The following is a 26,972-nucleotide window of genomic DNA, read 5'->3' as shown; positions in this document are numbered from 1 at the left end:
GATTATAATATGTTGGATTATTGTATTTATTTCTATATGGAAAATGTATCCATACTTTTGTTGCTAAATTTTAAAATATAATCACATTATATCCATACTATGCACATGCGGTTTGTTTTCTATTTTTGTATTTTTTTGCCAAATTTTTGAAATGTATTTTTAATAAAAGATGCTAAAATATAACCGTATGTATACTTAACATATCATACACGTACCATATTTTATTAATTAATAAATAAAATATTTAATTTATGAAATTTTATGTATGACGATTATCTATCTATTAACCATATAAAAGTTGAACAGATACATTTGAAAGTTGTTTTAATTAATATTTGTATTAGTCAAGTCTGCTAAATTTTATAAATTTAATATTTGTATTTGTGTTTTAATTAATTGTTAAAATTTATTTACTCCCTATTCCCCTTTTGTTTAAATAAATAAATAAATCTCTCCCACTTTCCTCTTTCACCCCCAGAACGCACAACGGCAGCAGACCCGTTGCCGTCTCTCTCTCTCTCTCTCTGACGAGACCGGCCTTTGTCTCTTGAAAAATTCCCAAAATCTTCTCTCCTTATCACTGCTTCCAACCTCCAACACCGGAAGCTTGAAAAATAAAATGGTTAGTTTTTTTGTAGTTTCATAGGTAGAAAAATAAAACTCCTTTCTTTGTTTATGATTTAAAGTATTTGGTGGGCGTGCTTGATTTTCAGCTTTTATTTATTTGTTAAGACAGAATTGCTCTTTTTCAACTATGCATTTTAAAGATTTATTTTCTTTTAGATGCATTTATGTTTGCAATGTATTGTATGCTGGCTTACTTGGAGTTTTCAGAATTTGTTCAATTCCTTGTAATAATGTTTTTTTGGTAGTGCAGGGATGGATGTGATGCTTTTCTTCTATTGTGTTTGCTTAAGGAACTCATTTTGAGAAGTAGTCTCTTACTAAGAGTCTCCTCTAAGGTATTTAATCCATCTTTTCCTTTGTCTTCTTTTCTTAGTTTAAGTCTTTAGATGAGTTATTGTAGAAAATTATGAAATTTTGATGATTGGTATGAAGCCACTGGATTGTGCGTGTGTTTATGGCCGAGGACCAACGGGTGGTAGGCGGCATGTTTATTTTATTTTTTTTATAGATTTTGTGGCAGTTTATGCTATGCTGTTATATGTATATTGAGTATGATTCAAAACTATCCCAAATTGCCCAATCAAATTCAACCATTCTTATCTCTCTCTTTCTCAACTTCTTTTCTCTCTTTATAAATTCAGTCCAACACAAAGCAAAACCTAATCCACCCAATTATTTATCATTTCTCACACTTTTCCTCTCAACTGTGTGTGTGGATTGGATATCCAGTTTCCATAGATCCTCAAACTCCACAGAAACTTAGAAACGCATTTTCCCCTATAAATCTAGAGCCTTTCTGCTTAAGAAAACTTGAGGAAAATTAAACGACAAAGCTTCGCTCTTTCCCAATGTACGTTCTTGAGATGGGTCTCTTTTGACCATGCCACAATTTGAATCTCTTTTACTTATATAAGTATTTTAGATCTCATCAAGCTATCCCATTTAAGCTTTTTGTGTTTTAAGTTGTGATTTTTATTTTCTTCAAGTGTCACGCCCCAACCTGACCATTAGACTAGGCACATGACAACGGTTGCACTCTTATAAGGTTTACACCTTACTAGTGTGCAATGCCTGTAAGAGACTAACAAATATCCTTGAAGAAAATTACCTCAAACAAATCCAAAAATATCCTTAATAATGCAATTGTTAAAAGCTCTCTAAAATACCAATAGAAGCAACAATCCAAACCTCATGAGCATTAATACTAATCAACAAAAAGAAATACCAATTATTACAATATCATCTTGCCCAAAAGTTCCTAATCTCCTTTCATGTGCACAACCTCAGGAAAAGTCCCCAAGCATGCTATTCTTTGTAATTTGAAACTAGAGGGAAATGGGGTGAGTTGACAACTCAATAAGTAACCAAAATCCTAACTAGCCGGATCAAGCATATAGATCAACAAAGTAGTACACTGTACATAAGATCACACATATATCAAAATTTACAATGGGTTCCAAAAGCATAAGAAGTTTCATGGACTTAAAACAGTTCAATTATTCAAACACATTCATATTCTTAACAATCTTATATGACTATAGTCACGCTATATCCTCGTGACTAGGCATCATATTTAGGTGAAACTAATTTCGTGCCAATATATATCCCCCATTAGCTGGGTCTAGAAACATGATGGGCTTGTGATGCCTTATATGAAACTAGTTACAGTATCAATGAATAACCCCCATTGGCTGGGTATTAGAGATCAGAACATAATCAGATTGTCCAAAATCATATATAGTAAATCAAGTTCATTTATGATGTTTCGTTATTCTTTACTTTAAATCAATGTAGCTAAAACCATTGAAATAAATTTTTAACAATTGTAAAACAATGTTTAGTAGCTGAAATACAGTAGTATAAGCAAAAATATAACCAATTAGGAGAAAGGTTACTTACCTCCAAAAGCCATACCAAAAGAACACCAAAGTTTAGGAGTTCAACTTAATACGATCAAATACACAAATTAATTTGTACACTAAAACAAAGCCACTTAATCCAATTTATTCCTATTTGCCTACACTGAATTTAATCCTCTCTAGAAACCTCACTTCAAGGAACACTCAAAAAATCTATTTAATAGAGTAACCGATTTCACTAGGCAACTGTAGAGTCCAACTAGTGCAGACCCTCATCCCTTCACTGTAGCAATTTAATCCATTAAATCTAAGGCTCTTCCATTCACTTAAACCATCTTTAACTCCAATGCATAAATAAAATTCTGTGTGTACTGTATTAGTTAAGAAAAGTCTTAGAATGGAAAAGGCATAGTTGATTACCTGGATATAGGCAAACCAAGCCTAGAGTTGCGAGTTTTCCCAATCCCAATTGATCTAGATGGAACAAAATGATTAGAGGAGTGAGTGATCAGCCCTTGGGTGAAGAGTGATTAGTGGAGCGAGAGAGAGTGATGTAGGAGGCAATGGGAAGACAGATTTTATTTGATTTTATGTATCAAGGGCAGTGTTATAATTTCATAATATTCTGGAATGGGCTGTGCTAACTAGGACTGATAGTGGGTCGGGTCGGGTCGGGTTTACTGTGACCCGAAACCCGACCTGATAGAAATCGGGTTTGACTGACTGAAAACCGACCCGACCCGAAAAATCGGGTCTCAAATTGGGTCAGTTTTCCAGGTCTCGGGTTGGGTCTCGGTTTTTTTTTTTTTTTTTTCCTGCCTGCTGCTTGTTTTCCATGAGCCGGTTTTCCGGGTCTTAGGTTGGGTTTTTTTTTTTTTTTTTTTCCTCTGATGCTTGTTTTCCATGAGCCTTTATACTAAATGTTACTATATTCTTTTTTGCAATAATAATCTCTCATTAAAAATAAAAAATCCAATATCAAATCATTTTTAAAAAAATCATACTATTTAACCATTTGAATCTGCTATTAACAGTAGAAAATAAAAGCTAAAATCTCCTTAGCAAGCCACATTTATGACTATTAAACTTTCACATACACAATAACAACTATATGAAAGTTTAGGGCCTTCAGGCTCCAATTATCGTATCTGTTCTCCAGAATATCAATAGATCTCCGGTACAGAAGCAATGATTTCTCAAACTTCCTCAAAATTTAATACATACTTCCCATATGCACAAGCACAGAATCCAGAAATGGTTCATTGTCCTTTAGACTTTCAACAACCTCAGTCAACTGGCCATCAACAAAAATGCACCCAAAAAATCCCACCAAAGAAAGAACTAATCAGCCTTGTTTTCACTGTTTATAAGATCCAATACCCAACAAATCCCAGATAAAGCATTGAAAAACTCTATGTACGACTTCATTAACTCAACTTTTGACCAAACAATTAATGTGCAAATCGCATCACCTAAATTAAAGAATGAAAAACTTGCTAAGATATCTCCAGATCATTGAACATCAGAATTACAAGCTAAAGTAATTACAAAAGAGCTTCCATTTCCAATCTCCAAGTGAAAGTTGCTCCAATATTTTCCACCTACAGCACCAAGGGGGAAAAATCAATAATAAACAAGTCATTTAACATAAGTCAAATTTCTAAGATATACTTATATCCCATTCAACATAACTAAGATCAAAACAACCAACCAGATCAAGAAAAACGATACAGTAGGATTTTAAGAAAACAAACCAATCAAAGACGATGGCCTATTGTTTCCTAACCATAATTGGTACTGACACCTTTAATCAAAGAAATTGATTAGAGAGGCCAACTAACCTTAATTCTCTTCAAACTGTCAGAGAGGTCTTTTACCAAAAAAAAAAAAAATAGTAGTAAGCAAATAGTATGTAACTACTAAACAAAAATCCTTCCAAAACTTGTAACTGCTCAACTGAACCCGAAAATTCCCCCCAACTAATTTGATATGGCAGTAGCTGACCTTTACAATAAAGGGTTCCTCATAATTTTCAAAGGTGAAAATTTTGATAAATATACAAATAAACAGTAAAAATTCCAGCCCTTGGCAGGTGAGATTTGAAAGGTTTGGGTCGCCAAATCCACTCTTCATTGGACCTAAATCTAAACAATGTTAATAATTCCACTTCTTAGATCCTTTCTAGAGGCTGAACCCACAATTAATAATAAAATTCACAGTTATAATTGCATCTACATTCGCTACGCTCAACTTCAACAAAAAGTTTCCTTGTATTGCATTTCTAAACATCCCACATTCATCTCTACAATTAGCAAATACCCATTAATAGAAACATCCCATAACAACTGATTGTTGCCACAAAATGAATAAGTAGCATAGTAGAATCATACTTGCCAACCTCCTCTGTTTCTAAAACCTTTAGCTACATTAATTTTTCTATATCTAACTGCTATATGTTACTGTTTTCTTGGCTCATAATTCACACACCATTCCTTTTGTTTTTTCTGGGTTCAATAGCTTTTATCTCAGTGATCAGATGAATCAGAATCAACATTATTCAGAACTTGTAAAGAACATTGGCAGAGAGGTCTTTTACCTTTGCGAAAATGCAAAATAGTGAAACCCCAGAGAGAGGCAGAAGAGCTCTTTAGTTAAAAACCTGAAAAAAAAATCGAAATGGGTCCTTAAAAAAAATGGAGCAAATAGCTTGAAACTGGCTTGTAAGGATGAGGTTTAAGCTTTTGAGGAATAAAGAGAGAGATGAGGGAGGCGAAGAGTTGAGGGAGGCGGAGACTGAAGAGAGACCAACGTAGGGTTTTTTTTTTTTCAAAATCACAGAAATCGGTTCAGACTTAGGGTATTTTATATGACCCGAAACCGACCCGAACCCGATAATAACCCGAAAATGAAACCCGAAACCCAACCCGAATATTCTCAGACCCGCCCAAAACCTATCGGGTCGGTTCGGGTCGGGCCGGGTTTCGGGTGGGCCGGGTCAAGTGCTCAGTCCTAGTGCTAACAGTCCATTAGATCTTCTTTTGGGCTTTATTTTAAGTTTGGTTATTTAGTTGGGCTTATTAGTAAAAGCTTGAGTCCAAGTCCAAGTCTTATTAGGGTTTTAAGAAATCCTAGTTCAACTAGGATTAGGTATTAGTTTTTTATTTAAAGAGTTGTAGTACTTTCTATTGGGGGAATTATTAATTAATGTTTTCAGAATTTAAGAGCTATGAAGCTTTCTTATGGTTTGTGTGATGCAACCTTCTCCGAGTTATGATGCCAAGGAACTCTGGGTGTGATGCTTAGGAAGTCTAGGTGTGATGCCTATAATTTATCTATTTTCTTTAATTTTACCATTCACGGTTACTATTCACATCACTGTTCACAGCAACCCAAATATTGATTTTCACATTTGTTTTCATTCTAAAACCCTACTAATCCTTGTCCCCTTTGGAAACCCTATAATTCGTATTATTTTCTAACCTATTCCCCACCAAAACCTAACCCTAATTCTTCAAAACCCAAGCTATACCAGATCTGCCCCTGGTGTTCTAAATCAGATTTTGTTGTTCCCCCTTGTCCTATGTCAGTTTGGTATTAGAGCAGGGATTTTGCATCATGTCTACACGATCAGGGAGATTGTTTAGGGGGAAATTGAGTGATTGTGAGCAAGATGAAGGTAATATGGAGGATGCATTTGATTATGGAGATTTTGCTATGGATGACTTGGAGGAGGATGAAGTGGATACTTCTCTTTTATCTATAGTTATCTGTTGTGAGACATATTTTAGCAGTCCCTAAAGCAGAGAAAGAGGATTGGAGGCAAACTTCAATATTTCAGATGTTGGTTCATTGTGGAAACCAAGCAAAGAAGCTTATTATTGATGGGGGAAGTTGCATGAATGTTGTGTCATCTTCCATGGTTGAACGCCTTAAGCTTCTAGTTGAACCTCATCCTCAACCATACAAAGTGGCTTGGATAGACAACACTCCTATTCCGGTAACTCATAGATGCCTTATATCTTTTTCTTGCGGTATTTATAGTGATTCTATCATGTGTGATATAATTCTTATGAAAGTTATACATATCCTTTATGCATATCCTTCTTGGTCGACCTTGGCTCTTTGACCGAAATGTAAAACATTATGGGGGAGAAAACACCTATGCTTTAATAGTTGGTAAGAAGGAGGTTGTTTTCAAATCTATGACCTTAGCTGAGATGGATAAATTTAAAGTATCAAAGCCAAAAGTTTTTGAAGGAAAAGATCTAGAAGCTAAAAATTATGGTGTAGCAATAGAAGCTACCAAAATAAAACCTGACCAGCCTATAGAAGTGCCTCAAATTCCAGCAGATTTTTTCAAAGATTGCACTGATTTGTCTTTGAAAGATTTATCAAAGCCCTTATGTCCTATGCATGAGTACTCTATTGACTTTTTCAAAGGTACAAGTTGTCTAGTGAGCAACATAGGGGATGCTGAGTTAAAGATAGATGCAAGTGATCAAGGGAAGCTTGAAGTAATGCAACAAGACTCGAAAGAGATGGAAACTGTTGATGAAGTAGTTGAAATTGAAAGGGCAGCGTATCAAAATTACAAGGAAGAAGTGAAGACTATAACCCAAAAATCATCTCAATTCTCACTTTATTATCTCCTATTGCTCTTAAATTGATATATGTTTACCATTATATGAAAAAAAAAAATGTTTAGCAATATATAGAAAATATAAATAACAATATATTTAATATTTAATTAAAAAACGTATCCCACCACACCTGTGTCTTACTTTTTCAAAAATTGCCCTGACGCCACACCGCACCCGCACCAAAACCCAAATCCGCACCCGTGCTTCCTAGGCTTAAAAGTCATTTTGTTTTTTCTTCTACCTGAAAATATGTTTTTCAAATAAAAAGTGTGGTGAAGTCTTTTAGTAGCATAATATCTCATTTTGTCTAACTCTCACTTTAAAACCTCTCCTTTTCAAGTTCTTATTTTCCTAACCCATCTTCTCCTTCCTAAATATTAAGCCATCCTTTGTTCTCTATTCTCCACGGCAGACCCTCTCTTTCCTCATATCTCACCTAGTCATCTCCTTGCTTGTCTCCACTGACCTCAAGGACCAAGATCAGTGAATCTTTATTGGCAGTATATAAGATGTAGAAAGCGACACCATTGCGTTGGTAGCTTTGCTTGCCTTTTGCTTTTCTTTTCAAGTTGTTTTGTATTTTTAACCCATATTTTGTTATGTTTTTTCCCTCTATAGATGATCTATCTTCCATTCCTAACATCTAATCCCATGTGATCATATTCCAATGGCTTTGCTTCTAGGATCTATTGGTACTCCTTGATTACCTTGTTTTTTTTTAGGAATTTATGGAATGGAAGGATTGGGAAACATTTATAGTTAAGTAAGTTGAGTTATCTTTTCTTGCTGTTTTAAGCCCTCAATCTTAGCCATAGAATTTGCAATCACATCTATCCAATGTCCAATTTCATACAAAGAAACACCTACATGATTGTGTGAAAGCCAGTAGTATAGTATGAGTGTATGACACAAGGAGCTCATATTTTCTTTAAATGAATAAAGGACCATCTATGAATGTCCCTGAATTACCCGGCAACTAGTTCTGGCGGTTAGAGTTAGTTGCTTGTCGGTTTTACTGGTTAGAGGCAAATCTAAAGGGCTCTTCCTTAGAAAGGTTCCTACATTATTGAATCATATCTATAACTAGAATAATTCAATAAAGTTTATAGATGTGCAATATACAAAGTGAGAATTTGTTTCAACTCAATCAAGACTTTTATGTGACAAGTACTTATCATCTAGGTTGCACCAACATGCCATTTTTGGCAAAGTACCGGTGTCTGACACGTGTCGGACACCAATACCGGTAAGACTTGCCGGACTCCAGTGTCCAAGTGGTGTCTTTTTTTTTTTTTTTTTTTTTTTCACTTCTCCAACATGGCGTCGACGCGGCGCTGACACAGCAGACACGCCAGCAGTGAAAAAAAAAAAAAACAAAAATTCACAGATTTTGACAGATGGACAAACCATTACCATTAATTTTGTGATATACTCTAAAACAAAAAAGCTTGAGTTTGAGAAATCATTACCGTGAAAGTTGAAACCCACAACCCAACCCTCCCTCTGCCCGCTGCAATCTGTCCCTTGCCGGTGCTAAATCGGGCCGATTGGCGAGCTCCATAGACAGTCGTTGTGCCCTTTGTCCCTTCCGATCTCTCTCTCTCTCTCTCGGCGTGGATAGGCTCTTTGTTTTGTGATTTCTCTTCCTTTTTTTTTAATTTTTTTTTTCTACTTTGGGTGGGTAACAGTTGTTACTGTACTTACTTATAAGTTATAACTTTCTTTCTCACGTGCTTTTTTTTTTTTAATCCCACTCTCACCGTGTTATACTATGTGTATATATATATATATATATTTTAATTTTTAGTTTTTTTTTTTTTTTGATGAAAGACGATAGCATTAAAAAAAAAACTAAGCACCAAATCAAGATTCAGGACAAATCCTGCTGAAATTCATCCCATTGAGGTCTCCCTCAAACACATCTAAAATGTCCACAGGCAGACTATCATAAATAATGAAATCAGTATTCAACCTAAAGCTCATCCTAGCTAAGCCATCAGCATAATGATTAGCTTGCCGGAAGCAATGCTTAATACGGACATTGTGGAACCGTGTAATCAATTGGCTACAGTCATCTAAAATAGGGGATATAACATAGTTAACATAACTTGCATTCTGAAGCACCTCAACAATGGACTTGGCATCCATCTCAACTTCAAGACAGTGGATATTTAAGTTGCAGCACAGCTTGAGGCCCTCACACAGCCCCCACAGCTCAGCGGCAAAACTGTTAGTGATCCCAATACGCTTGCTAAAACCAGCTACCCACTGCCCATCCTCATTCCTTACCACTCCCCCACAACCAGCCAGACCGCGAAGCTCACTGCAAGCCCCATCCGTGTTCAACTTCCTCCACCTTTGCTCAGGTCTCTCCCATGGAATGCTCCTTAGGACTCTACGTGTTTGCAATCTTGGTGCAGCCACACAATGAAGATACTCCTTTGCTTGATACACAATATCCCTTGCCAAATTTGGACTCTGACCTTTCCTATTGAAAACGTTATCATTTCTACTCTTCCAAATGATCCAAATAGCAAAGGTAAACACAATTTTCCATGGGGTACCCGAACCATGCAGCTTATCATTCTTCCTTACATTCAGTGACAGCCAATCCACCAAATTAACATGCCAAAACTCATGATTAGAAGCCGTGACCCCTAGTTGATTCCACACATGCTTCAAGTGGGAGCAATCCCTCAAGGCATGCAATATAGTTTCATCCCCATTGCAGCAAACAGGACACACTTCATCTTGAACCACTCCTCTTCTTCCTAGACAAACTTTAACACCGATACTATTGTGGGCACACAACCAAAGAAAAAATCTAACTTTTGGCAACAAATTTGCCTTCCAAATCCAGCTAGCCGAAAAAACAATAGCATTAGAAGAAAAAAAAATGCTTGATGTGGATTGATTTTTTTTTTTTTTTTTGTTTCTTTACTCAGCCTTTTGCCTTATAAATTATAATGTTTTCCTTTTATGTTTTTAGTTTGATGTTGAATGTAGCTTATTTAAACTTTTGTTTTGTACTCTAAACATTTTGTGTATTATTGTACTACTTTGGGTGTTATTTTACTTATTTGTAGTTCTTACATAATTTAAATTCTAGATATAAACGTATTTTATGTCTAAAAATATTAAAAAATATGCCTAAATATAAATTTTAATTAATTATTTAATTGCCGTATCTATGCCGTGTCGTATCCTTATTTTTCAAAAAATGCCATACCCCGTATCCATACTTGTGTCGTATTTGTACCTGTGTCCGTGTCCTGTGTCTTTTTTTTTTTTTTTTTTCCCCCCTTTAATGATCTCCTTCCATTTATTTGGGTTATTTCATCGACCTACATCTCTCTCTCTCTCTTTGGGGATCTGTCATGGTAAGAGGACAGAACAGATGAGTTTTCATTTCATTTGATGCTCAAATTTGATTGTTACATGCACATTTGTTTCCAAGTTAATAAATTTAGACCAGGAATTTTATTTTTTGCTTATATTGTCAAATGGGTATCATCATTTTATTGATTTATTACTTTAGATTTCAGTTTCTGAATTTGGGTTACTTACTGTACTACTTGTTGTTTCTCTAAGGTACTGTGGGTTTTCAAATTAAGACAAAAAAAAGAGCAGTCAATGAGTTGGAACTGAGAATTGAGAAGGGAATGTCAGGATCGAAAGCGAGTACTATTGACATGAGATGTCATCACTGTGCAGGTCCTCTTTCCAAGGACATGGTGAAAGTTCTAAACTTTTTTCTTTTTCTATAATCTATTTCCACACCCCTTTTTTTTTTGCTTCATAATTTTCAAGTCCTTTTATAGTGCTTCTTGATTGCAGGAAACTAGTGAGTGGACTGTTCCACCATTTATCAGGGATAGCTTTTCCATGGTAATTTCTTCATCCGGATATAAATTCTTCCCTAAATACTATTAATTTGGGATGATTTGGTGATTTTGCTATAATGGGTTTGTTCAGATTATGCTTTGTTTTTTTTTTTTTTTTTGGATAGATAAAGAGAAATTTATTAAAAAAGAGAAAAAAGAAAAGAAAAGTACAAGTTGTTCATGATGATGAACAACAAGAAAAAAAAGAAGAAAAAAAAGAACAAACAGCACAACAAAACAAGAAATCAGGAAACTAAGCTAAGGGAAGACATAAACTCAGAGAGAGAAGAACAATTAGTAAAACCCCAACAACGAGACCACTCCCAAAGACTACGTTGGCATAAAACTTTTAACTTGTCCAAAGTCTTCTCATTATCCTCAAAGGAACGGCGATTTCGTTCCAACCACACAATCCACATTAAGCATCTTGGAACCAAATTCCAAATGTCTGAATTATGTTTTCCAAGCCACTGATGCTAACAAGATAACAAACCCGCCACTGATCCTGGCATAACCCAATGAATACCAAAGGCCAGAAGCATAAAAGTCCAAAGGGAATGAGTAAAAGGGCAATGAAGAAGAAGATGGTCAACCGACTCCCCATCACAACAACACATACAACACCAAGTAACCAACGGGCGACCCCTAAGCATTAGATTGTCCAAAGTGAGGATCCGACCATGAGCAGCTGTCCACAAAAAGAACGCCACTCACCTAGGAATCTTTGGTTTCCAAACACCCTTCCAAGGAAACAAAGAATTCGAAGCATCTCGAATCGCATGGTAATAAGACCGGGTGTCAAAATTACCATCACCCTTTAACCGCCAACAAAAGGTGTCTCTCCTATCACCCCGAGGGATACGAGTTTGGATAAGCTGGAGTAGGGAATAAGATGCAGTTAGCTCCCAATTTTCAAAAGCTCTATAGAACCTTAAATCTCATACTCTAACAGCACCTCCTTCTGGCATCCACAAAACCTCAGAGATACAAGCATCCTTGACCGCTGAACACACATAGAGATCAGGATAGAGATTTTTTAGGGAATTATCACCAATCCACCTATCATGCCAAAAGCATATACAAGTGCCTTCACCCACTACGAAAGACAGATGCTTAGAGAAGCTCTCCCACCCTTCATTAATGCTTCTCCATAGGCCACACCCATGAGTCCTCATGCACACTTTAGAACACCACCTCCCTTGACCCTCACCATATTTTGAGGAGATAACTCGCCGCCAAAGATGGGTATCTTCATGCCCATATCTCCACAACCATTTCCCTAATAAAGCTTGATTAAAAGACACCACACTTCTAATCCCCAAACCACCCATCTCGACGGGTAAACACACATTTTCCCAAGCCACCAAAGGATATTTGAAACTCCCCTCAGAAGACCCCCAAAGAAAGTTCCTCTGAATACTTTCCAATCTAGCAGCCATAGCTTTAGGAATAGTAAAAAGAGATAAAAAGTACGTTGGGAGGCTTGAGAGTACTCTTAAGTAACATGAGCCTACCACCCTTAGATAAATAGAGACGCTTCCACCCAGATAGCTTCTTCTCCATTTTCTCCAAAATAGGATTCCATATCGAAGCTGTCTTAAAAGAAGTCCCCAACGGCATCCCCAAATATTTCAAAGGGAAACTACCCACTCTACATTGAAGAATATTAGCCAGAGCGTCTAGATTATTCACCTCCTCAACAGGGACAATCTCACTTTTCCCAACATTGACCTTCAAACCCATAAAGGCCTGAAAACAAGACAACACCAACCTTATGGACAGTAGCTGTTCCCTAGAGGCATCACAAAATAAGATAGTGTCATCAGCAAATAGCAGATGAGAGATACGCAGCCCAACAGAGTTCACAGAGCTCACCTGAAAACCCCGAATAAGATTACTCTCCTCTGACTTCTTCAAAAGTCTACTCAAAACCTCCATAATCAAAAGAAACAGAAGCGGGGATAATGGATTCTCTTGTCTCAATCCACGAGAACTACCAAAAAAACCTTTAGGGGAACCATTTACCAGAACAGAAAAACGGACAGAAGTAACACAAGCCTTAATCCACCCCCTCTATTTCACCCCAAAACCCATCCGGCCCAACAAATAAAACAAGGCCTCCCAGTTTACATGGTCATATGCTTTTTCAATGTTAAGCTTGCAAACCACACTCGGTAATCTGCTCTTCAACCTACTATCCAGACATTCATTTGCAATAAGCACTAAATCCAAGATCTGCCTTCCGCCAACAAACGAATTTTGAGACTCTGAGATAAGATTATCCAAAACCGCCCTCAATCTATTAGCCAACACCTTGGATAGTAGCTTGTACACACTACCCACCAAGCTGATGGGGTGAAAGTCCTTAATGGAAACAGCATTACACTTCTTGGGAATTAGAGTGAGAAACGAAGCATTCAAAGACCGTTCAAACATAGAGTGCCGATGAAAATAGTCAAAGAAATCCATGACATCCTTTTCCACAACACTCCAACATTTGTGAAAAAAAGCCCAATGCCATAATTTAATAATTCAATGGGGTTATTTGAATTTTTCTTCCTATTTTGGGTGTTAGGTGTTGTGTTTTATTGTATCAGTCATGACCTTTCTTCTTACAAATCGATTTTTTCCCTTAAATTCTAATAATTTTGGCGAATTGGTGAATTAGCTTCAATAGGTTTGTTCAGATTATAACCTGTTATATCATACCTAATGCCATGTTTAAATGTTTCAATGAGGTTCTCTGAATTTTGCTTCATATTTTGGGTGTTGGGTTTTATTGGTGGTGTTCTCTTATGCTGCAGATTGGTTCAGCTGTTGGTGGTACAACAAGTGCATTCTATGGATTCAACCACGGTATTATATACATTTTTTTGTTCATTATAAAGATTTTTATTGATTTCTTTATCTTGTATTTTATTCAATTCATTAGCTTCACAGCTTGGTAAACCTTCACTACTCGATGATTCTTTTGGTAGGCATATGCAAATGTGTATCTAGAACGATGGTCTTTATTGCTTTAATGGCAACTAAATGCAGTCCTATGGGGTCCTTAGGGGCCTCCAACAACCAACCACCAAAGATACTTACAGAAGGAAAAATATATCAATTAAGAAAGATATCATTAGCATCTTTAGGAAGCAATCTGTAAACACCAAAATGATAGAGTTGTTACTCCATGAAGGCTGTTGTCATTGAATAATTCTAGAAATGTGTTTGACCGACTCTTATTCTCCTTGCAAACACAACAATGTGAAATACCCACTTATGACTGGTAAATGATCCACCGTTATGATTTTCATAATACTACTTCCCAAGAAAAGAAAGCTGTCTTATATGAGCAAGAGATATTCTAATGCCTGTTAATAAAATATGATGTCCACAACTAGTAAAGAGATGTTAATAGGAGTCTCAAGACAAAGGAATTTTAATTTCTTAAGGACATCTACATCTACATCTATTACCCTCATCCCCCTTCCCTCTCAACCCTTCAAAAACCTTATGAGCCTCTGATTCACTTCGTAATTCCTTTTTGTCTCCATGCTTCCTGCACAAATATGCTCTGGAAAACTATTTTATTATATATGAATATGAACCGTGAAGCTTATCATGTAATGTTTCATCATATGTGAATGCAACTATTGTTCATTAGTCAACATATATCTTTGTTTTCTTATTTTATATTTGGCTTTTGTGAGTAAATATTGACTTAAGTGAGCAAATGGATGTGTTATTATGGAGGCATGAACAATGATCAAGAGATTCATTGCTTTGTTTGTTTGCCATTTCAGTAATGCCAAAAGTCCGGAGGTGGGTAAAAGGCCCTATGTGGTTGCATTTTCTCATTGGTGTAAGCTCCTTCTCAATGCTTTCAATATGGATGAACTTCTTTTGTGCTTATTAGTCTCTTTTGTTCCCCCGTCACACCCTTTTTTTTGTTTATTTTGAAGTCCATGCAGTCCTATACTTTGGAGGTGTATCTTAATATCTTAAATTCCTCAAAAAATTATATAGGTTTTCTTATTCGTCATGACTATCATATGAAAATAGGAATAAACCTCTTAGGTAACGAGGTGTCCTAGCAACAATCTTAATCTTTATTATATAGGTAATCAATGTGTGCTGGTAACCATGATATTGTAGGGGTATCTGTGTGGGTGTGTATGATCTTAGCCTGGGTGTATGTGTGTGCACATGCATGTCTTTTTCTATGACTTTAGTTCCTTCGAAATTGCTTAACAACTTAAATAGGGATCCTTTATAGTTGTCCCCTTTTTTATTTCTTGAATGAAGCAAGCTGAGGTAGATACTGTGAAGACATGAAGCACATTGTGGTTCACTTCCGTTTCACACACCTCCACTCCTTTTATTTTTTTATTTTTTATTTTTATGGTGGTGGTGGGGGAGGAGGGGGGGTGTTTCTATGCTTTTTGTTATGTTAAGTTAGGGCATGTCTGTTGTAGGAGTACAATTTATCACTAAACAGGGGTCCACAGAATGGGGTGGCATGAACAGTATTGTCGAGACATCATCTGTTTACTTATTTATTTGTGTTTAAGCAAATGTAAGAGTCTCATTTAAGAGAGGGTTATGGTTGAATGCTGAAGGTAGGTTTGAGCTTGTTTGTGATGGTCAACAGAGCAGAGGATTTATCTAGATCTGCCTCCAATAAAGTGACAATGATAGATTCGCATGGAACCATCTATTTCTACACGTGATGCCATTTGCATTTTAATGCCATATTCATTTTTATTTTTATTTTTATAGCTAATAAGACTTCTATTAAAAAAAATTGATCATCATGTTCACGATGGTGAACATTTTGAACAAGAAACAAATACAATCTAATCAAGAACTAAAGGAAATAGAGACTAAGAATTCAGATAAAGAAATACAATTCGTACACCCCCAAATACGAGCCCAATGAAACAAAGCACCAAAGAGGAGAGATTTTAGGTGATCTAATGTTCTCTCCTTGTCTTAAAAAATGCAGGTATTGCATTCCTGTCAAACTAACTACATTAAACATGCTGAGACCATATTCCAAATGGTTGAAAGATGCTTTCCAAACTAGTTTCTCCAGATAAAGAAAAAAAAGCTAACTAACCTTGGCATTACTCATTGGATCCCAAACATTGCAAAAGCTTCACACCATAAGGCATGAGAAAACTTACAATGAAGAAGAAGGTGATCCATTGATTCCCCATTGCAATAGCATAAACAACACCTATTAACCAGGGACTGACCTCTCTTAGCAAGATTATCAATGGTGAGTAGCCCATCATTAGCTGTTGTCCATAAGAAAGACACCCGTTTAGGCACCTTTGCACACCAAATGCACTCCCAAGGAAATTCATCAGTGTTAGGACCAGACAACAGCTTATAAAAAGAGCGCACATCAAATACCCCAAATGTAGTCAATCTCCAACCGGGTGATCATCCCCCTCACCCCTCGACATAGAGGAATAAATAAGCTCAAAAAAGGAATAAACAGTTTTTGCCTCCCAATCCTGAGGACCATGATGGAAAAGTAAGTTCCAGCTCCTACTACCTCCTTCTGAAGCAGATACTACCAAGTTAGAGACCCATGCTTCTTTAGATAAAGAGCAAGCAAACATAGCAGGAAAGATTTCCTTCAAAGGAATAGACCCACTTCATGGATCATGCCAAAAACTAACATGGCAACCCTTCGCCACATTATGCAGAATCTGACTAAAGAACTTCTCTATTCCTTCCTTAATACTCCTCCACATCCCACACCCATGTGAACCTCTTACCCCTCTAGTGCACTAGCCTCCTCTCGCCTCACCATATTTGGCTGGTATAACCTGACGCCAAAATCTGTTACTTTCTTTCCCAAAACGCCACAACCACTTCCCAAGCAAGGCCTTGTTAAACAACATAATCCTATGGATCCCTAAACCACCACACTCAATTGGCAAACAGACCTTATCCCAAGCAACTAAAGGATATTTAAAAACATCCTCTAAGGCACCCCAAAGGAAATTCCTCTGAATCCTTTCTATTCTAGTTGCCACAGCCTGAGGGATAGTAAACAAAGATAAAAGTAGGTGGGAAGGCTTGAGAGAGTATTTTTTAACAAAGTAAGCTTGCTACCTTCCGACAAATAAAGTCGTTTCCAACCAGACAACCTTTTCTCTATCTTTTCTATAATAGGATTCCATATCGACGAATCCTTATACTGGGCCCCGAGAAGCATGCCCAGATATCTCATAGGCAGAGTACCCACCTTGCAACAAAGGGTACGAGCCAAAACATTCAAATTCCCAACATCACCAACAGGAACAATCTCATTCTTGCCTTCATTAACTTTTAGGCCCGTAATTGCTTCAAAGAAGATCAGCACCATCTGAATGTATAATAACTATTCCCTAGAAGCATCATAGAACAATATAGTATCGTTAGCAAAAGGTAGATGAGAGATATGCACACCTTGTTGTCTATGGGACCCCGCTTGAAAACCACAAAGAAAACCACCATTTTCCGTTCTCTTCAACAGTCTACTCAACGCTTCCATAACCAAAAGGAATAAAAGCGGAGACAAAGGATCCCCTTGGCGAATACGACAAGAACTACAAAAAAAACACGCAGGAGACTCATTGACTAAAACTGAGAATTTAACTGTAGAAATACATGCCTTAATCCAGTTACACTCCACCTCTCTCCAAAGCCCAACCTTTCCATAAGATACAATAAGGCATTCCAGTTCACATAATCATAAGCCTTCTCAATGTCTAGCTTAACTATAACACCAGGAGTGCCACTCTTCAACCTTCTATTTAAGCCTTCATTAGCAATTAGAACCGAATCAAGAATTAGTCTCCCTCCCACAAGAATTCTGAGAATCAGATATCTGCTTATCCAAAACCCCTTGGAGTCTATGAGCCAAAACCTTATAAAGGCTGCCCACAAGACTAATAGGACGAAAGTCTATAATATTGACTGTATTAGACTTTTTAGGGATCAAACATAGAAAAGTGGCATTAAGAGATTTCTCAAAAACACACTGGCTATGAAAATCCGTGAAAAAAAATCATGATATCCCTTTCTAAAACACTCCAGCATTCTGAAAGAAGGCCATAGTAAACCCATCTGGTCCAAGGGCCTACATTCATAGATCAGCAAAATGTTGATAACTATGCATTACAATGGGACAGTGTTCATTTGATTTCCCAAAGCCCTTGAGGGCATCAATTGACCACATGAGGCACTAAGGCATGTTTCTTGCTGTTGAAGCTGATTTTATGCTTGTCAATCCCTTACCAATCAATTGACTCCTCTTATATGCTTCTTTGAAACTTGGACTAGAAAATAGGGATTTTATTTTTTTATTTTTTTTTCTTTCCCCTTGGGAGCCTTTACCTTAAGCTTTTGGCCATTGTGTCCTCAAGGTCAAGAGTGATTCTTCTTGGATCGAAAACCCCATTTGTCTTGTCCATTGGTGCACCACATACATTAATTGAAGAAACTTTTTTGACTTGTAGATAACACCATGGTAAGGACCAAAGGGTCATATTTCTCAAAAAAAGCCGGTCTTATCCTTTCATTTTTAATTATAATTATTATTTGGATTTTTTATTTTAGAATTCATAGGGCTCAGAACACTCCTGAATTTGGCTATTTTGTGCATGCGTTTCAGCTAAATATTTAGATGTTTACTCTCTCTTATGTACCTAAAACCTTGTTAAAATGCAGGCACCACCTGTGATCGTATTCTCTTCAGCTTGTGCAGGATTGGCAGGTCAGAGATTTTCCCTATTCCTTTTTTTCTTTCTTGGCTCTAGTTTATGTAGTAATGTTCTCAATATTGTTGAATTGATAGTTTGATCCTTTTTTTTGTGATAATTAATGCATGGAATTTTCTGATACTATATTAAAAAAATACCTCTTATATCATTGCCTAATAATCTCCTTCAGCAGAGACCTCTGTCGTTCCTGGGCTGTAGTTTTTGGCCTATTAGGTATGCGATATAAGTTTTATATGGAGTAGTGTCCATTACTTACATGGAATTAAAATTTTTTTTGTCCAAAGTAACTCATGTGAAGAATTGTTTTTAATAGGTGCCCCTAACTTTTCTTGGGAACATATTTGAAATCACTAATACATGTTTTATATTGTCTGGAATTTGACTTGGGTACTTCCATATGCAAGTTATAAGGAAAGCAATAGTTATGTTTGAAATTGGATTTTCTCCCCATCTGGGCTGTCCGCCTTAGTAAAAATGGGTTCATTTCTTCTTGTGTGTCAAGAGTAACGTTAGGTCTTTCTCTATGTAAGTGGTAGAACAAAGGTTCAATCCTCCATGCTAATTGGGAAGTTTACTTATAAAATATGTCAGGACTTTCTAGTGATTTGACAAGCTATGTTGACTGTTAAATGTAGAGCAATGTATTATGGTTTGGTATGCTTGTTTATAGATTCATCCTTAAATTGCGTGTCTTCTTTTTTTTTTTTGTTCGGTTAAATGGTGTGGCTTCTTAAACCTTAATTGATAATCTTACTGGTTCACTCACTAGTCTTCAGGACTATCCCATTTTGGATAACTGTTTTCTCTCTTCTTTATGTATATGATAGAAAGAAAAAGAAATTTAAATTGATAGTGTGCTTGATACCTAGTGTCTCCCCTTGAAATGCTGGAGAGCTCATTATTGTTCTCTGACTAAACAAAATTCTGATAGATAAATAGATTGGTTTTTTTGTTTTTTTCTCTGAGAACTCGGTTTCAAAACCCTTGGCCTATGCATTAAGTTGAGCAAGCTTTTCATGGCCATTTGTCTTGTCGAAGCCAATTAAGTATTATCTTGGTTCCTAACTAGACCAATGAGCTATAGTTCTACTCTCCCGTAATAATGGGGTTGTTAGTTCAAGACCCATGGTGTTTGTGTAGCTTACCAATCAATACCTTTAAAATAAAAATAAAAATAAAAAAAGTGTGTAGCTTACCAATTTAAAAAAATTTTTAAAAAAAAAACCTTGGTGCCTAATGAGATTTTACTATTAGAAAACCCTCAAGAGGCATACTTATAACTGGCCAGGGACTCATTAGGACAAGAGAAGAGCTATGTAACCCTCCTCCAATAATAAAAATAGGGAGCTACATCTTTTACTGAAAATACAATTACATCTGTCAAATAGATGACAACAAATAGCGATTTATTTCCTTTTTCAATGGGGACTCTAATTCCTCAGCATAGATTGTGTGTTTGGATTTTGGAGAGAGGAGAGAGTAGACAGTGCAAGGGGGAAGGAGAGGAGAGAGGAGGGGAATGGAAACCATTTGCCTTGTTTGGATCTTTTAAAAATTATGTAGGTGTAGGGAAATATATCTCTCTCCCCTTTGTTTGGATGCTTAAATAATTAGGACGAATTACAAATTCTATTCCTGTGACATACTTTGAAACATTAAGGGCACATTTGATAGGCTGTAATGGTGATTACATAGGAATAGGAATAGGTATTACAAGGAATACAAGATGTTGTAATATAATACTTATTACTATTCATTTGTTTGATGACAGAAAACTTGAAGACAATGGAATAAAAGTACATTAAATTAAATTGTCTAAAATACCCTTAATATAAAATTACAAATACACTTGATAAGGATTAGTTTAACGGATCCAATCTTGAACAGAGGACCTCCAACAAACCCAATCTCTCTTATTCTTCTTTTTTGTAAATAAAATTGCTTTTATTTCATTGTACAGAAGTAGCTACATAAGTAATCAATTGGTCTTTCAAAAAATCTTTTGGGTTTCAATCAAGTGTCCCATAGTTGTAAAATTTGACCAACAAACTACAATCTTACTTGAACAGTGGTAAAATACTCAATTTTATCAAAGTTCTCAATCTTGATTCAATATCTGGCTTTGCTCTTTTTTTTATAGGTAAGCATAAAACTTTTATAAATGATAGAAAAAAGATAAATACAAGACGTTCATGATGATGAACAACAAGGGAAATTAGGAAACTAAGCTAAGGGAGGACAAAAACTCAGAGAGAGAAGAACAATCAGTAAAACCCCAACAACGAGACCACTCCAAAAGACTACGATGGCATAAAAGCTTTAACTCGTCCAACGTCTTCTCTTTGTCCTCAAAGGATCGATGATTTCGTTCCAACCACATAATCTGCATTAAGCACCTTGGAACCAAGTTCCAAATGTCCGAGTTATGCTTCCCATGCCACTGATACCAGCAAGATAACAAACCTGCCACCGAACCTGGCATAACCCAAAGAATACCAAAGGCCTGAAGCATAAAAGTCCAAAGGGAATGGGTATGAAGAAAAAGGTGATTTACCGACTCCTCATCGCAACAACACAAACAACACCTACTAGCCAATGGGCAACCCTTAAGCATTAGATTATCCAGAGTGAGGGTCTGACTATGCGTAGCAGTCCCCAGCAAAAACGCCACGCGCTTGGGAATCTTTGGTTTCCAAACCCCCTTCCAAGGAAACAAAGAAATCGAAGCACCCTAGATTGCAAGGTAGTAAGACCGAGTGTCAAACTTACCATCCCCTTTAAGTTGCCAGTAAAGGGAATCACTCCTAGTACCCTGAGGAATATGAGATTGGATGAGCTGAAGTAGAGAATATGATGCATCCAACTCCCAATCTTCAAAAGCTCTATAAAACATTAAATTCCACACTCTAACAGTACCCCCTTCAGGAATTCACAAAACCTTAGAGATACAAGCATCCTTGACCGTTGAACACACATAGAACTCAGGATAGAGTTCTTTTAGAGTAGTGTCACCAATCCACCTATCATGCCAAAAGCGGATATGAGTACCTTCGCCCACTACAACAGACAGATGCTTAGAAAAGCTCTCCCATCCTTCATTAATGCTTCTCCATAGGCCACACCCATGAGACCTCCTGCAAACATTAGTACTCCACCCCCCTTGACCCTCGCCATATTTTGAGGAGATAACACGCCGCCATAGATGGGTAACTTCATGACCATATCTCCACAGCCATTTCCCTAATAGAGCTTGATTAAACGGCGCCACATTTCTTATCCCCAAACCACCCATCTCAACGGGTAAACACACCTTATCCCAAGCTACCAAAGGATATTTGAAGCACCCCACAGAAGATCCCCAAAGGAAATTCTTCTGAATACTTTCCAATCTAGCCGCTACAGCTTTAGGAATAGTAAAAAGAGATAAAAAATACGTTGGGAGACTTGATAGAGTACTCTTTAGTAACATGAGCCTACCACCCTTAGATAAATAGAGATGCTTCCATCCAGAAAGCTTCTTCTCCATTTTCTCCAAAATAGGATTCCAAATCGAGGCTGTCTTAAAAGAAGATCCCAACGGCATCCCCAAATATTTCATAGGCAAATTGCCCACTACAATGAAGAATATTAGCCAAAGCATCTAGATTATTCACCTCCCCAACAGGGACAATCTCGCTTTTCCCTACATTGACCTTCAAACCCGTAAAGGCTTGAAAACAAGACAACACCAACCTTATGGATAGCAGTTGTTCCTTAGAGGCATCACAAAACAAGATAGTGTCATCAGCAAATAACAGATGGGAAATACTCACCCCAACAGAGTTCACAGCTCCCACATGAAAACCCCGAATAAGATTACAGTCCTCTGTCTTCTTCAAGAGTCTACTTAAAACCTCCATAATCAAAAGAAACAACAGTGGGGATAGTGGGTTCCCTTGTCTCAACCCACGAGAACTTCCAAAAAAACCTTCAGGGGATCCATTCACCAGGACATTCAAAACGGACATTCAAAACGCATGCCTTAATCCACCCCTTCCATTTCAATCCAAAACCCATCTGGCCCAACAAATAAAACAAGGCCTCCCAGTTCACATGGTCATAGGCTTTTTCAATATCCAGCTTGCAAACCACACCCGGAATTCTGCTCTTCAATCTGCTATCTAGGCATTCATTTTGCAATAAGCACTGAATCTAGAATCTGCCTTCCACCAACAAACGAATTTTGAGTTTCAGATATGAGATTATCCAAAACCACCCTCAACCTATTAGCCAACACTTTGCTCTTAACTCAACATTAGGTAATTTGGCAGAAATTTGTCCTTCCAAGACTTTCAAATGTCCAGGCTTAAACTTATTCTCAGGGTTACCTTCCCTTTCATGTGATATTCTACCAAAGCCTCCACTAGTTTCAAATCTTCAATAGGAGTCGACTTTTGTTTAAAAGGATCTTGAGAATTAAGTGTATTTGATTCCATATCTAAAAAGACAAGACAAATCATAATGCAGCTAAAATACTAACAAAGAAAATTGGAAGTTGATAAATAAAATGTAAATAATATACAAAAGCTTAGACACAATTTTAATAATTGAACAAAATGATAATTTAAAGAAAGAATAAATATGAACGATAAGAATTGAGATGATTTTATTTTTCCCCAATATGAACGATAAGAATCTCAATTTTTCCGCAAAGAGAGAAGAATGAAAAGCAGCGCATAAACAGGCTATATGAAAATATTTGAGAAACTTTAGTTTGTCAATCGTACCAGAGTGATTTTCATTTAATGTATAAATAGCACTTAACAATTTACGATAAGTCTATAATTTAAATAAATTTACAAGTGATGAATAGGCATATATAAATACAAGTTTGAATCCTATACATATCATCTATTATCTATCTTCTGGTGTTTATCTTCTTAGCAGACTTTGAATTGTTTCCAACTCTATCCTCTTTATCTGCTTGTTTCCTATTTTATTGTTTTTGAAATCACAAATATAAAACAAAAAGTTTCAGAACAAAAAAATAGAATTTCAGAACAGCCTATTCAATAGCAAATAAAGTTTCTTGTTTGTTCTGTCCTTCTAAGCTTTGTTTTTGAAAGCGCATAAAGGACACCAACAAGTTTTTGAAAACACAAAAAATAGTAGAGAGAGAGAAAAGGGGGGCAGTACCTGTGGCATTGCAGAGATCTAGTAGGGGAGAAAAAAATTCTTAAGAAGAGAGAGCAGCAACTGAGGGGAGAGAAAGACCGTACCTATAGAAATAGAAAATCTCTGTAGGAGATTAAAATTCTTGAGAGGAGGGACATAAAATATTTCAAAAGGGAGGGAGATAGAAAATTTTTGAGAGGGAGATGAAAGTTTTGGAGAAGCGGGTAAGAGGGGATTTTTTGGGAATTTTTTTAATTGAGTGTGTTATTAGGTGAAGGGATAGGAATTCAGACATTTTAGTAAGGAATGACTATTCCTCATTTTAAGGAAGAACTATTCATAAGGAATAATTATTCCTTGTAATAAAAACTTTGCCAAACAACTGTATAACTAAACCATAAGGTTAGCTATTATACTACAATGTCTTTTACAGTCTACCAAACATACCCTAAAGTTATCTTGTGCTTTATTTTGTGATATTTCTCCTATGATTTGTCTTGCGAGGCATTTTCACTAACTTTAACAGCATTGATAATGTGACAAGTGCCAACAACACTTGTTAGGAAAGAATTAAGGCAAAAAGATCATTTTTCCTTGAAGTTTACACCTGTTGAACAAACAAAAGCGCAAACAAGGATCGAATGAGAAAGTTAGAGACAAAACCAAATATGTGACAATAGAACGAATTTTTTTCCTCCAATTCTTTCTTAAAGTGAGTAAAAATGTCTCATAAATCAAATTACGGTGGAGGTGGGTATCACAAAATAAACCACGTGATAGGCTTCATATTTTTATATTTTAAGGGTATACCACATGGATGGTATCTGTAATTTACCATGAAAATTAAAATGGGAATGACGGGAAATGATAACACATTATAAATTGACGTTAATAAAAAGGAAAAAAAAAAAAAACACATTATAAATTGACAATTATAGCCGCTCTTGTTTAATTTAAGGAATAGATATGGATTGACATCATAATGGCAAAATTGACAGTTTAATATTTTTTTTTTTTTTAATATAAGTGGAATCCTCTCCATTTAAATTCCCCCTAATTTGGGGCAATTAAAAATGAGGGGTAAGATAAAACACAACCTAAGTTTTTTACTGGTATCTCTATAGATCTTGCCATGTGGAAGCCAAATGGAATAATTTCCTTTCACATTGGATATTGAAACGCCCTGTAATTTATTAATGCTGATTCTATTACCTGGCAGTCTCTGGGATACCACAAGGCAATCTTAGGAAGTTTGGCCAAGTTACTTTTGGAGCTTTGTACTGATGTTAGGAAAAGTATGAATGCTTTTCAAGTGCCTGCATTTGCTAGATAAGATATATTTCTGAGCTGTGATCCCTCTTTAACAACTGGCACCATGACATCTCCTATTCGTCTTCTATGGTTTGGTTGTTTTTTCAGTTTTTGTGAACACTAGAATCTCTTTAAAAGGACTGTTGTGATGTTAGTTATCCTAAAAACATTTTTTACTTTAATCATTGTTTATTTTGCTTCTACTAATGGATGTCTGATGGAACTGTAAACTGTTAATGAAAATTGTATCTCCTGGAAAATTTACAGGTGGTGCCGTTCCAGCTATTGCCCAACTTGCTTCTTCATCTTATCACGCGGTAGTCTCATCTCCTTCAATGCCTCCACCTTCACAAGATGACAAGATGCACAAGTCCAGAACTTCCTCCACTCTTTAATATATATATCTGCTTTCTTGTTCTGTGTGAGTGACCATGTGTATGTGTATGAGAGTCATTGAGTTTTGCGTGTACAGATGCCTAATTCAGTAATATGCTCCAGAAAGTCACATGAGCGTGCATGGACATGCTCAAGTGGACAATGTAATATCTACTTGGCTTAACAAATTTTTGTTATTTCTTACTTTAAAACAATAAAAATTATATGAATCATTTAAGGTGATAAAAGGGCATGCATATGAAATTTTGACCGCAGATGGAATCAGTACAAGCCAAGTTGTCAAAAATTGGATTGTCTTTTTTTCAACTATAATTATACTGTTGAGTTAATATGTACTGCTTTGTCTCATTTTTAGACATGGTATCAAAATATGTTCATTTTTGGTATGGAAATATGTGTGGACCAGAATAATAGAGGTTAAAAATGAAGAAATGATACTTCTCCATTCTCATAGAGAAGTCATAATTTGGGCAATTATGCAGCTATGTCTGAGTCCATGACATTCAGGGCTGGAGATAAATATGCTATGCTTAATACATTTCCCAATGGATGTACTTCTTTTGGCCCTTATAAAATGCCATTCAGCTCACAATATAAATGGTTATAATCTGTTATACTAGCGTACAAACTACAAACCGTTTTTTGGTTTTATTTATTTAGGTTATGTCAAAATCATTCGTGAAGGGAATCAATTTGAGTCCTTAAAAGGTGCAAACTACATTACTTGGTTTTCATTCGTGAGGGCAGAAATCCAGAATAAGAATAAAATTGACATAGGGTCAAAGGGGAAACTGAAAATGTGTGTTCATGACTTGGTTGATTTTGTATAAATTCATGATTTGATCATCGCTTATTTGGAATTAAGGTTGGTAATTGTTGTTGAAATAGTATAAGCATTATCATGATACCATTTGTTACAATCTAAGAAACGGTAAGCATATGTGTTATACACCAAAAATAATAGATAAATTATAATTAGGACCCTTAGCAAATGCCAAACCAGTGGCGGAGGCAGGACTTTAACCTTTGGGGGCCAACTAAAGAAAGAAATAGAACGTTTTTATTTTTATATATTATATTCATATTATGTACATCATTAGTGTAAACTAGTACTTGAAACACAGGGTAGCCATATATGTTGCAAAGAGTAAGGCTTTTAGCCATACACGTGTTCTTCTTGAAATTGATGCAAGGAGTAAAATAATTTTGGATTTGTGATAATTCCGTAAAACATCAACTTTCATAAACAATTGAAGTAAAAAGAAAAAATAGAAAAGTGAATCAAATAGAGAAAATCTAAGAAGATTTGGAAGAGAGAGAGAGAGATTCTAA

At 36.2% G+C, this 26,972-nt stretch overlaps 1 protein-coding gene and 1 long non-coding RNA gene across 2 annotated transcripts; one reads left to right on the top strand and one right to left on the bottom strand.

Annotated features, from left to right (window-relative positions):
* The first annotated feature begins 444 nt into the window (after positions 1-444).
* LOC115968643 lies at positions 445-25,867 on the top strand. The gene is made up of 8 exons (XM_031088088.1): positions 445-622; positions 878-962; positions 10,718-10,860; positions 10,964-11,014; positions 13,815-13,866; positions 14,802-14,860; positions 18,727-18,772; positions 25,512-25,867. The coding sequence occupies exons 3-8, from the start codon at positions 10,789-10,791 to the stop codon at positions 25,637-25,639; spliced, it is 408 nt and encodes a 135-aa protein (XP_030943948.1). The 5' UTR covers positions 445-622; positions 878-962; positions 10,718-10,788; the 3' UTR covers positions 25,640-25,867.
* On the bottom strand, positions 3,782-5,063 carry LOC115968644. Its single transcript, XR_004086783.1, has 2 exons — positions 4,328-5,063; positions 3,782-4,087 (listed from the first exon to the last, which is right to left on the bottom strand). It is a non-coding gene; the product is annotated as an uncharacterized LOC115968644 (long non-coding RNA).
* Positions 25,868-26,972: the final 1,105 nt, after the last annotated feature.

The sequence above is a fragment of the Quercus lobata genome, chromosome 11 (assembly GCF_001633185.2).
Source record: "Quercus lobata isolate SW786 chromosome 11, ValleyOak3.0 Primary Assembly, whole genome shotgun sequence".
In the NCBI taxonomy this organism is placed as follows: domain Eukaryota; kingdom Viridiplantae; phylum Streptophyta; class Magnoliopsida; order Fagales; family Fagaceae; genus Quercus; species Quercus lobata.
This window is presented reverse-complemented; position numbering and strand designations above follow the sequence as displayed.